General features: G+C 45.5%; 1 protein-coding gene across 3 annotated transcripts in view; it reads left to right on the forward strand.

Moving 5' to 3' along the window:
- Positions 1–12,249, forward strand: part of PRX (periaxin) — a 227,440-nt gene that overhangs the window by 160,482 nt on the left and 54,709 nt on the right. For all 3 annotated transcript variants that reach the window (XM_069207228.1, XM_069207229.1, XM_069207230.1), the window contains exons 3-5: positions 632–733; positions 5,823–5,942; positions 11,596–11,755. In XM_069207228.1, coding sequence (XP_069063329.1) covers positions 632–733; positions 5,823–5,942; positions 11,596–11,755 — 382 coding nt within the window. The remainder of the gene's footprint in view (positions 1–631; positions 734–5,822; positions 5,943–11,595; positions 11,756–12,249) is intronic.

The raw sequence follows: 12,249 nt of genomic DNA on the forward strand, positions 1-12,249 counted from the left end.
GATGGTTTAGCTAAAAGAGGATATATGGGAGGTATGGTAAGATTTAAGGAAATATACTTATATTTTCTCCTATACAAACATAAAAATACAAAGAGGAGGATGTGCCCTTTTGGCCTGCTGTCCTATTACAATGTCCTCTTACGTCCTGAAAAAGAGAAGAGAAGAGATACTGAAAGTGGACCATTTGTGTTTTTACCATCCTCCAGTGTCCATCTCAGCATTTTTATTCTACCATAGTGCGACTGACGCTTCAAGTAGCTGATCAAAAAATCGACAGATGCCAACCTGTTCTCTCAGGGCTGAACAAACGTGAATCATAATTTTAAAATGTGAAAGATTTCACTGCGTCCTCTGGTTAAAGAGTCACCAAGCCTCAATGCCTGGTAATAATTCTCTGTGTTTTTGACAGCCCTGAGTGCTTCGGTGGGAAAGGAAGGATTGATCTATAAAGAATCGCTTTTGTCAATCACAGGGACATACGCCTATGCTTTGAGTATTGCTGATCCCAGGTGAAACCCAACTTGGAGTTCAACACCCAGTCACCACCTTCCAGCTTTTAACTTCACGGAGAAACAGTAATTTTTGGTTAATTAGATTCAAATTGATAGTTTCTAATTTCTGTTTTTTCCAGGCAGTGAAAGTAAAGGAGAAGGAAAAGCGACCGAAATCCCAGGCTCCCCCTCCAGTCCAGCAGCCCCTGTCAGCAGAGGAAGCCAGCAACGCCGAGCGGGCGGTAAGAATGGGCTACTTCCTTTGACTCACTCTGGGCCAGCAGGGGGCGGGCTTTTGGACAGGAAGAGGGAACAGATGGCGGGAAACTGATCGGCAAGAGGCTGCAGGCATCCCGGCGGGCAGGGCTTCCTGAGCGTAATCAGGAGCGGAAATTGACTTGGCCGAGGGAGCAGGGCTGGGAACATGTTGATTCACTTTTGACCATCGAGTGTCGCCAGAGGCATGCTGGCCTTAGAGAAAAAGGAACATTTCTTTTCACAAGCTTTAGCTTCTGAGGTTGGGACTGAGTCAGTTATATGCCAGGCAATGGCTGATGGGTTCTTCCATTGCCTTTTAAATGCAATGACTACCAGGATATTTGGCATATTTCCTGTCCCCATTCGCTTTTAAGTGTCAAACTATTACAGATAGAAAATGAGAAGTTCTGCCATAGAAAGTGGATGCCACGAAACAGTGCAAGCACCAAAAAATGTGAGCTTAAATATCAGTTGGCCCTGTGTCATGGGGTGACTTTCAGCCAGGTCTATTTTTTCAACCAGAAGAACTATCTGTACCAGAGCTTACAGGCTAATAGTTTAAGATGAGAAAATTGAAACAGCAAGGCCCAGAACACTTTACGCTAGTGGCTGATGGACCAAGACTGGCTAAATGTCTCCATCATGACACTGGGCCTCTTCACTTCTATGCGTGAGTCACCAACCCAAGTTCCCTGCTTAGTAACTCATCCATTCTATGTTTTATTTTTGCATTCTGTAATTTGTAGTCCTGTTGATCCTAATACAGGATCCAGAGACAATTCCCAGAATACAAAGAGTAAGCCTGGGATGGATGAGCTACTCACATATGGAGCTGGGAAACTTGAAAGCTCTGCGAAGCAGGAATGCCACTGAGACAGAATCCAGGAAAAGGATATATTTCCTGTGAAACTATAGACATGTTTTCACACAGACCAGATGTTCCCACTCTTGTGGGATTTCACCCAGGTATCAAGAAACATTTAGAAACTGTAAGTATGGTATCCAGGGAGCTTCATAACCAAATAGTGTAATGAGATGGTGTTTGTCTGGTTTTGTCAGGGTTTAACAACACTTTGAGGTTCACAAACTCCGAGCTAACATTCAATATCATACTTACGTACAATATATAAATCCTTATAATAAATACAGTGGTACATAATGTTTTGTCCTTTAGAATGTTTAGATAAGATGGAGATAGATTATTGTTTCTCTGTAGTGGCATGACTATCACTAGTGCAGCAAGTAGGGGATGTCCACAAAAGCATTCCAAAATATGGGATGTCTGGAATTCATACAGAGGCAGTGGACTAATCCAGGCAATTCTTCCTACAGTGGGACACATTTCTCCAGCAGAGCTCCATTTCCTTTTTCCACTTTTGGACGTGAAGATGATATGAAATATTTTGAAGTAGTGTATAGGACTTACAAGTGCGTGACCCGAACTTTCATCTGGTGTACTACTGTGTACTCCTGCTGTATTGCTTATCTTGATGCTGGGAGATTGTCACTATGTAGATATAGAACTACCAATATAATTGTTTCTGAAAGTATTAATGATAATAGTAAATAGTGCAGCAGAAGCGGTGGCACTGAAGCAGAGTGTGAGAAGCCCCTTAAAACCCAAATATGGCAGTTTGTTACTACTCAACCAGGGGTTTGGCCTGCTTACTTGCATTAGTGCCCATGGCAATCTTGCTAATCCACTGCTCATGGGCATTGAACCTTCCACTTCATGGAATATCACAACCCTTGTCAGTTAACCTTTCAAGTTACTAAATTAATCTGGGCTCTACCCGCTGGTAGCTATGGCATAGAGCAGACAGCTTAACTTAGGGCAATGTTAAAGTATTTATGCAGGGCCAAAACAGTAATAAAGCCAAAATATAAAAACAATAAAACTCCCAAACTAAATTAGCCAAATATAGAGCACAATTTAATAAAGAAGATGACACCAAAATGATAAAAATCCAGTAAGGGGAACCAGAGATATGATTTTTTAAAGATTGAAGGGAAAATAGCGCCAAAAAGCATAAAGTGGCAATGAGCGCCTAAAGTCAATGTCAAATTTCAGGCTGATGAAGCACGGGTCAGTTACATCGATTAGGTTTCTCTTGGTCAAAGATTTTATCTTTTGACTTAAGGCCTCATTTAGAATTCAGCGGACGGGTAACTCTGCCACTGCAATGACGGATATCCCATCCAATGGAATCTAAATCTCATAGGACATAATAGGATTTAGATTCCGGCAGACAGGATATCTGTCACATTTGTCATTAAGTAACCCGGTCGCCGAGTTCTAAATCAGATCCTTAGTCTCTTAAATCCCAATCCACCACAGAATTACACTTCTAAAGTGCCCATTGAGCTCAGGGGAGGCAGTTAGAGACTCACAAGGGGTCAGGGAGAGGCCAGCAGCAGGGTGCAGTCCAGGTCCAGTTGCCACTTGTCAGCTGGGTGCTTACAGCAAAAGGCCTCTTGCAGCTTGTGTCTCAGTAGCCACACGGGAGGTTATTCAACTGACCCTTGGGGTTCACTTTTTCCCCTGGGTACAAGAGGGAGCAGGTCTAGTCCTTCAGGGCTCCTGTCAAATTATAGATGGTAGGTCCAGTCCTTTTCTGATCTTCTTCAGGTCCAGAAAGTGTCCTGAGGTGTGTGCTTGGGGTGCCACATTTATGCCAGGCAGTAGCAAGTGTGTGGTAATGACTCCTGAGCATGCCCTTATGATTGGGGTAAAAGTTCCCAGGGGGACCCTCTACCCACATGTGCGGCAGTTCCTGTTTGCCTTACTGCAAACAGGCCCACAATGCCATGTAGCAGGACATTTTCAAGATGGTGAAAGTCTTCAGCCACACTAGACTTGTATTGTGGGAGAGTGTGTGGAGTGTACTATCTTAATCCTAGTGTCCTCCCACATCTAACTCTCAAATCCAGTTTGAGGCAGCCCCTGAACCCACAGCAAACCCAGAGACAAATGTCTGGCACACAATAATTTTCTTGGCATTGTGTTCTCTCCCTTTCACACATGCCCGAAGTCATACATGTGGCTAAATAGACCTCTCAAGCAGGATTTGACACTGTGGTGTCAAAAAGGGAGACCACAGACCCATCCTGCATATTCTGTGTAGTTTGGAGGAACCATCTCTGCCTACTCAGGTCAGCCCCAGGATTCATTTCACAACTTTTTCATACCTATTCAAGGCTGAGCACAGGCTGAGAGCTGGCAGAGACTTATGCCAATTAGCCCTCTGAAATTTCAAGCAGGTAAATGTTAACTTTACCTTTCTATAAATTACTTCTCCCTAATATTTATTTATAATCTGACTTCAACATTGAATCGGATTTTTAATAACTATTAAAAATAATGGTTTCATTATTATTCTAGCTGATTCTGCTCCTGAGATACAGTATTAGTATTTTAATCTGTTCTCTCATTTTTTACATAGAACAGGGAGGCCTGCCACAGTGAAAATAGTTTTTAGAATCTTGCCACTGTAAGGATATATTAATTTAAAATTTCTACATGTTCTACTTTTAAATACAATGTACCCTGACTTGTGGGCTATATTGTCTATATAGGGATAACTCAGTAATATTTGAATGGTTGGTTTTTACTTGTCAAAAGGCTTTATATTAACAGGTTGCAGTGCATGTTTTGCACTGTTAAAGGCAGGCTACAGTGGTAGTCCTGAAGCCATGTTTGCAATGCCACTGTAGTGGGTGGCACAGTATGTATTGTAGTCCACTCGCGGCTTCTGACTTCCCAGTGATGGGTACTTTTTGCATCATATACTAGGGACTTAAGGGCAGGGAATATGTACCTATTATGCAATTCAACCATATTTAAAGGGTGGGGCAGGGTTTACAGACACTTTTGTTCCTGGTTAGCAGGGGTAAAGCCAGCAGAAATATAGGGTCCAGCAAAAGGTGAGAAATTGGGGATGACCATGTAGAAAAGACAGATTTCCTGCAGTGACCAATGATGTCACAACTAGAGTGTGAGAGGGAAATTAGAGACAGGCTTTTAGAAAAGGATTTCAGGCTTCCAAGTATTATATATGGGATAACATACCCCCTTCTGTACATTACAAGGATATTAGACGTTAGCATTCTGTGACCGTGTAGAGGAACGAAGGCGAAGGCTGTTTATTGAAATCCTATGAAGGTCCCACAGGGTTGGAAGGTGGCTATTGCGCCATGAGCGAGTATTTCTCCAGTCTTACATTTTTCTTTGCATTTGCTTACTTGTATTTTTGGGTTCAAATATTCCAAATTCAAAAAAACAAGTATGACCATGCAAAGCAGAAAATAGGCATCTGTGCGCCATGCAACCCTGATAAAGGGCTAGAGATCCCTATAGCAGCAGAACCTGGTATCCATGTTTGCGCTGTAAAAGTATGTATCCCACGTAGACGGCATTTGTGATACAGCAAGCTCTGTTTCCCAATGTATTCTGGGACTTGTAGTTTCCATTTTCATTATACTATGAGTTTATCTCAAGGTTTTGTTGGATAAAAAGTGTAGACTAGTGACTGAAGGTGAACACGTGACATTAGGCCGCTTTGCTGTTGGGCCAAGAATTTCCCAAAGCATCTCGGAGGCCAGAAATGCTTTGCCCGCTGTTTTTCTCTCTGTATCTTCGGAAGATGGGGCTCTCACCGGGTCCATATAAATATACAGAGGATAAGGCCCAATGGCCATACTTTCCGACCTTGGAGCTGCGCTACATAAAAACTGCAAAAATAAAATAAAAAGGCCCGAGTGAAAGAGAGCGCAGTGGAATCAGCCCTCGGGATCAGCCTGCGAGGCCCTCCTGCATTCCCTTCCTCGCCTTGGCTGCGAGCATCACCTTATTTAGCAATGTTCTGCATTTTTATGTGACTCAGTTGCTTACCATTCCAAGGGGACTTTGCATGAAAAGATGAGGAAAGACTAAATAGTCCCTAGAGGCCTTGATTATTGTATTCTTGGAAAGCGATGCCGGTGTCGCCTGCTCTTTTTGTTTATGTGTTGTCTGTTGGCGCCCTCTTCTGAGCAGGGAATACTTTGCTGACAAACTCTGTCGTTCTTTCCTAGGCGCAGAAGGAAAAACTGCACGCTGAGCTAAAGCAGGTACTGCAGCTGAAAGGACAGAATCAGAGGAGAAGTTTACAGCCATCTGACGCCGACATGGACCCTAAAAAAACAGTAACAGAGGTACCGTTTCCCTGGAATATACTGACCTTGTCCTATTTCTGACAGAGATGCACTGTAGGCTTGACAGCCCTACAGAGTTGTAGGCACGTAATGCATGTTCTTGGTGAATTAATTCACAGATCCAGTTAGGCCTCATACTTTCGGTCGGGTTGGTTAAGGTACCTTCATATCCAACTTTACACAGGTACTGTATACCGGTCTCAGTAGACCGACACATACTGTCTCAGAGATAAATATTTAAAAAATAGCTGTCCACATATATTGCGAAAAAGAGAAGGCATCAGTGCTATTTGTTCGCACATACTATCACAGACACACCCGACCCCTAACCCCACCTGTATAGAGGAGGAAGATCCATTGAGTGTGTATTTACTTCTCCTTGGTACTGGGGCTCTGCAGCCTATGACAGCGATGCACGACTAGAGCCATAGAGTCAGAGACTCCACATCCTGTGACAGCGTTAGATGCATAGAGTCAGAGAGTCAGGGGCTCCAGATCCTGTGACAGCGGTGCACGCCCAGAGTCAGAGGCTCCACATCCTGTGACAACGGTGCACGCCTAGAGTCATCCTGTGACAGCGTTGCATGCCTAGAGTGAGGGAGTCAGAGACTCCACATCCTGATAGAGCAGTGCACGCCGAGAGTCAGAGGCTCCACATTCTCGGACCAAGTTGCATGCCTAGAGTCAGGGAGTCCGAGGCTCCACATCCTGTGACAGCATTGCATGCCTAGAGTCAGGGGCTCCAGATCCTGTGACAACGGTGCACACCTAGAGTCAGAGGCTCCACATCCTATGACAACGGTGCACGCCTAGAGTCATCCTGTGACAGCGTTGCATGCCTAGAGTAAGAGACTCCACATCCTGTGACAGCTGTGTACGCTGAGAGTCAGAAAGTCAGAGACTCCACATCCTGGAAGAGCAGTGCATGCCGAGAGTGAGAGACTCCACATTCTCGGACTAAGTTGCATGCCTAGAGTCAGGGAGTCCGAGGCTTCACATCCTGTGACAGTGTTGCTCACCTAGAGTCAGAGGCTCCACATCCTGTGACATCGGTGCACACCTAGAGTCAGAGGCTCCACATCCTGTGACAGCGTTACATGCCTAGAGTCATGCCGTGACAGCGTTGCATGCCTAGAGTCAGGGAGTCAGAGACTCCACATCCTGTAACAGCGGTGTACGCTGAGAGTCAGCAAGTCAGAGACTCCACATCCTGGGAGAGCAGTGCACGCCTAGAGTCAGAGGCTCCACATTCTCAGACCAAGTTGCATGCCTAGAGTCAAGGAGTACGTGGCTCCAAATCCTGTGACAGCGTTGCATGCCTAGAGTCATCCTGTGACAGCATTGCATGCCTAGAGTGAGGGAGTCAGAGACTCCACATCCTGTGACAGCGGTGTACGCCGAGAGTCAGCAAGTCAGAGACTTCACATCCTGGTAGAGCAGTGCACGCCGAGAGTCAGAGGCTCCACATTCTCGGACCAAGTTGCATGCCTAGAGTCAGGGAGTCTGAGGCTCCACATCCTGTGACAGCATTGCATGCCTAGAGTCAGGGGCTCCAGATCCTGTGACAGTGTTGCATGCCTAGAGTCAGAGACTCCACATCCTGTGACAACAGTGCATGCCTAGAGTCATCCTGTGACAGCGTTACATGCCTAGAGTCAGAGACTCCACATCCTGTGACAGCTGTGTACGCCGCAAGTCAGCAAGTCAGAGACTCCACATCCTGGGAGAGCAGTGCATGCCAAGAGTCAGAGGCTGCACATTCTCGGACCAAGTTGCATGCCTAGAGTCAGCAAGTCCGAGGCTTCACATCCTGTAACAGCTTTGCACACCTAGAGTCAGGGGCTCTACATCCTGTGACAACATTGCACTCCTAGAGTCAGAGGCTCCACATCCTGTGACAGCGTTGCATGCCTAGAGTCAGAGAATCAGGGGCTCCACATCCTGTGACAGCGGTGCATGCCTAGCGTCAGAGTCTCCACATCCTGTGACAGCAGTGCATGCCTAGAGTCAGGGGCTCCAGATCCTGACACAGTGGTGCACGCCTAGAGTCAGAGGCCCCACATCCTGTGACTGCGTTGCATGCCTAGAGTCAGGGAGTCAGAGGCTCCACATCCTGTGACAGCGTTGCACGCCTAGAGTCAGAGGCTCCACATCCTGTGACAGCAGTGCAAGGCTAGAGTCAGAGGCCCCACATCCTGTGACATCGTTGCATGCCTAGAGTCAGAGGCTCCAGATCCTGTGACAATGATGTGTGCCTAGAGTCAGAGAGCCAGAGGCTCCACATCCTGTGACAGCGGTGCACGTCTAGAGTTAGAGGCTCCACATCCTGTGACAGAGTTGCATGCCTAGAGTCAGGGAGTCAGAGGCTCCACATCCTGTGGCATTGCTGCATGCCTAGAGTCAGAGGCTCCACATCCTGTGACAATGCTGCCTGCCTAGAGTCAGAGGCTCCACATCCTGTGACAGTGTTGCATGCCTAGAGTCTGAGAATCAGGGGCTCCACATCCTGTGACAGCGGTGCATGCCTAGAGTCAGAGTCTCCACATCCTGTGACAGCAGTGCAAGCCTAGAGTCAGGGGCTCCACAGCCTGTGACAGCGGTGCATGCCTAGAGTCAGAGTATCCACATCCTGTGACATTTTTGCATGCCTAGAGTCAGAGGCTCCACATCCTGTGACAGCAGTGCATGCTTAGAGTCAGGGGCTCCACATCCTGTGATAGTGGTGAACGCCTAGAGTCAGGTAGTCAGAGGCTCTACATCCTGTGACCACGGTGCACGCATAGAGTCGGAAGCTGCACATCCTGTGACAGCGTTGCATGGCTAGACACATAGGGTTCATATCCTGTGACACCGTTGCATGCCTAGCGTCAGGGGGTCCACTTCCTGTCACAGCGGTGCACGCCTGGAGTCAGATGCTCCACATCCTGCCACAGCCGTGCAAGCCTAGAGTCAGAAGCCCATTATTTTGAATCTTAAGCCCATTTAATTGAGAAATTTACTATTTTCTGCAAATCCCATTTGAACCCCAGCCTTATACTGCCTTCATTGGCTACCTCTCTAATCTGTAAGGAATAAACCCTTTGTGGAGCTCATAACCTATCCTAACTCTTCCACAGTTGCTGGTCTGCAGCTTCATGCCTTGACCAGCCTCTGCATATATAAATTGCCCTAACTAGGATTTCACATTCTCATTTTGTGGTCTTTAATGCTTTGTGGGTCCAGTTCTTTGAGTCATTTGGGTGTTTATTACCCCACCTGGCACATAGACTTCCACCCATCTGGTCTGTGTATATTTCGATCTTTGAGTTTATACCATATAGGTCGTAGACTTAAACTCTGCATCGTTTGTTTCCATTCTCCACTTGCGCCTTGCCCCCCTTATGATTGCTGGCCTGTCGAAAAAACACAGGTCTCATGGAACCCTGTTAACCCACTGTGATTCCACCGTGACAAACAAAACGACCTGTTGGGGCCAGATTCACCAAACAGTTGGCTAATTGCTATTCAAAAGCAGGACTGCCAACAGACACAGCCACACCACGTGACACAGGGTTTTGGTACTCTTCATGTGACACCCCATAAATATAGACTGTCACACAGTGAACCATAACGTTAGCTGGGAATCATGGCACACAGTAGGTTTTCAGCTTGTGCTTGGAGACACTACATCGAGAAGATCCATCTAAGGTTATGAAACTGCTACAGGACAAGAACAGTTGTTCCAGAATGGCTTGTTTTGGGAAGGAAGCAAGAGGGGTGGGTAAGTGTGATTGTTCAGGTAGGGCCAAGGGTCCCCAGCCCTGCCCTCTTTCCCTCCAACGCACCATCCTCTCGTTCCCTATGCAGTCACACAGTGTAAGTGATTCAAAGCCTGCAGGTCTGCAGGATGCATGCTGGGGATGCATATAATACAACAGCAAGCACAATCTCCAGGATCTTAGTACCCACAAAGCTGCTTGTCACTATGGTAAGACTGTCCAGTTGTGTGCCCTTCACTCCCTCCAGTCGCTGCTAGAATGTGTGGCCCTGATGTCTCCCTTGGTGCTGATGGAGCAGACATCTTAGACAGCTTCAAATATGCACGAGTGGCACACCAACCATAGTTAAAGGTCCATAAACTATAGGGCCAGATAGCATAATGCCAGTTAATTTTGATGTGTTCATTGTGAGAGTTCAGTTCAGCAATATTTTATTGCAGCTTGTTTCCTAATCCAGCCAGGATGTGTTTCATCCTTCACAATAACTGGACATTTCTTAAAGGCTGAAAGTTTATACACGCCACGTTTCAAAGCTATTGCGTGACATACATACAGAGTGGCGGGACACACAGACAAGCCTCCATGTTAACTATTGCAGATATATTTGCACTTTGTCTCCCATCCCCACTTATCGAATGGTGACGTTTGCACTTGGTACTCTCTAGCCCATGTACGCCTACAAGTAAAGTTTCATGACAATATGGCTGCTGGAATTAACATGACTACCCAAAAATGTATGACGGGTTGAGATCTTATGAGTGCCTAACACTGACTTGCTACCCAAGACAGCTATGTTGACCAATGAACTGGAGGACCTAGTGCCAGGCCTGTGATACTACAAAATGATCTCCAGTCCAGCCTGACTAAAGACATGTGGAAAGGAGAATAACCCTGTTAGAAGACCTGTTATTCCATGTAGTCCCAACATTTAAGAGATTTTTTATAGAGGGTAATGCTGATTCAAATCCAGTATCAGCACCCGATTCCTGCTATTTGTCTTAAATCTGTTACTGATGTTGTTTATTTAAAAAAAATGTCTGCATATTTGCCTGAGATACTGTGGTCGCCCAAAATAGTATGACAAATGGCGGCCCATGGCAACATGCTTGCCTGAAATAAGAAAATCTGTCCAGCTTCAGTTAGGTGCATATGGCTTTAATGGTATAGTTCTCTATGAGCCCACCTGGTTATCGCGGATCGTAGGCCTCCATACTGAAACAGTGGCACAGGTTATCAACATCATTGACTAGTTGTTAAGTTGCAAGTTAATCATCCCAAGTGCGCGGAGGCAGCATTTTTTCGAAAATTACATACATCTGTACAGGTCAGATGAAGTGCAGAGAGCTTCAAGGGTCATTACAAATAAATGGCGGTGCACATTAAATATAAGATTTTGTTTTTGTGTAAACAGTCAGTTGCTGAATATCAGAAAATTATGTATAGCTTCTGTGTAAGAAAGATGTGGAGAAAGATCAAAGGGGGGCTGGTGAAAACAATGCCTTCGACCTGGTCACCAGAAGCAAGTGAATCTGTTTGTTGTACATGCTCAGCTGAAAGTACTATAGCAATTTTTGTACATGTATTACGCAAACGCACGTAGTATAACCAATGTGGGAAGTCTTTTTTTAATTATCCTTTCGGCTCATGTAACTGCACTAGAGAGCAGAACATTAAATTTAAAACTGGATGTGCGATGAGGAATTTTTGAATGTGAAAACATCTGTTGTACAGGAAAAGTGTTACTTTCCCAATTTCTGTGAACCAAAATATAGCACTTTTACATTGTTCTGACCCTGTATTGTCAATATACAGAAGCATAGTCGGTGTCTTCATTAAGAAAATTGTCTACTTTGGTGTTCACCTCCCGAATTATCGGCCTGTATTTCACCTGGCAGGAGGATGTGAAAAAATCAGAGATGGTGCAGATCGTCATGGAAACGGAAGCGGAGGCTGGGGTGAGCGGGATCAGTGTTTCTGGCGGCGGAAAAAGCGGCCTTTTTATCAAAGACGTGAAAAAGGATTCTCCTGCTGCCAAATCCTTGAGCCTGCAGGAAGGTAAGCAGCGTCTTAGTTTCCTCGTCGTTTATTGGGCCAAAATGAAAGAGGTTCGTGCAAACATGGAGCGAATGAGTTGACTGGGGAAGAAGGGGCAGAGCGAACACTGTCGGCATCTGGAAGGATCGTGCAGAATTTGAATTGCAAACAAGGACAATAGCTCAGTGGGTCAACGCACCTACTCCGAAGATCCATTTCCAACCTGCCAGCAGGGTTGAACCTGTCATGCAGACACGTATTTCAAATGTGATAAAATGATAACATAATTTTTAGTGTGTATTAACTGTTGGGATTAGCCTTGCATTGGTTCTGTCTGGTTCTGTCTGACAGACTAAAATAGGCTTCTGTAAAGAAAAGTCTCTTGATTCAATGCGCACCGCTATTAGGGAAAAGAGCTATCATATATCTAATTTTCAATACCGTTCGTGTCCATACTTGTGTACAAAATTGATTCTTCTGATCTATTCAGCTATCTTATTCTTTCACTTACCAAG

The sequence above is a fragment of the Pleurodeles waltl genome, chromosome 9, assembly GCF_031143425.1.
Source record: "Pleurodeles waltl isolate 20211129_DDA chromosome 9, aPleWal1.hap1.20221129, whole genome shotgun sequence".
In the NCBI taxonomy this organism is placed as follows: Eukaryota; Metazoa; Chordata; class Amphibia; order Caudata; family Salamandridae; genus Pleurodeles; species Pleurodeles waltl.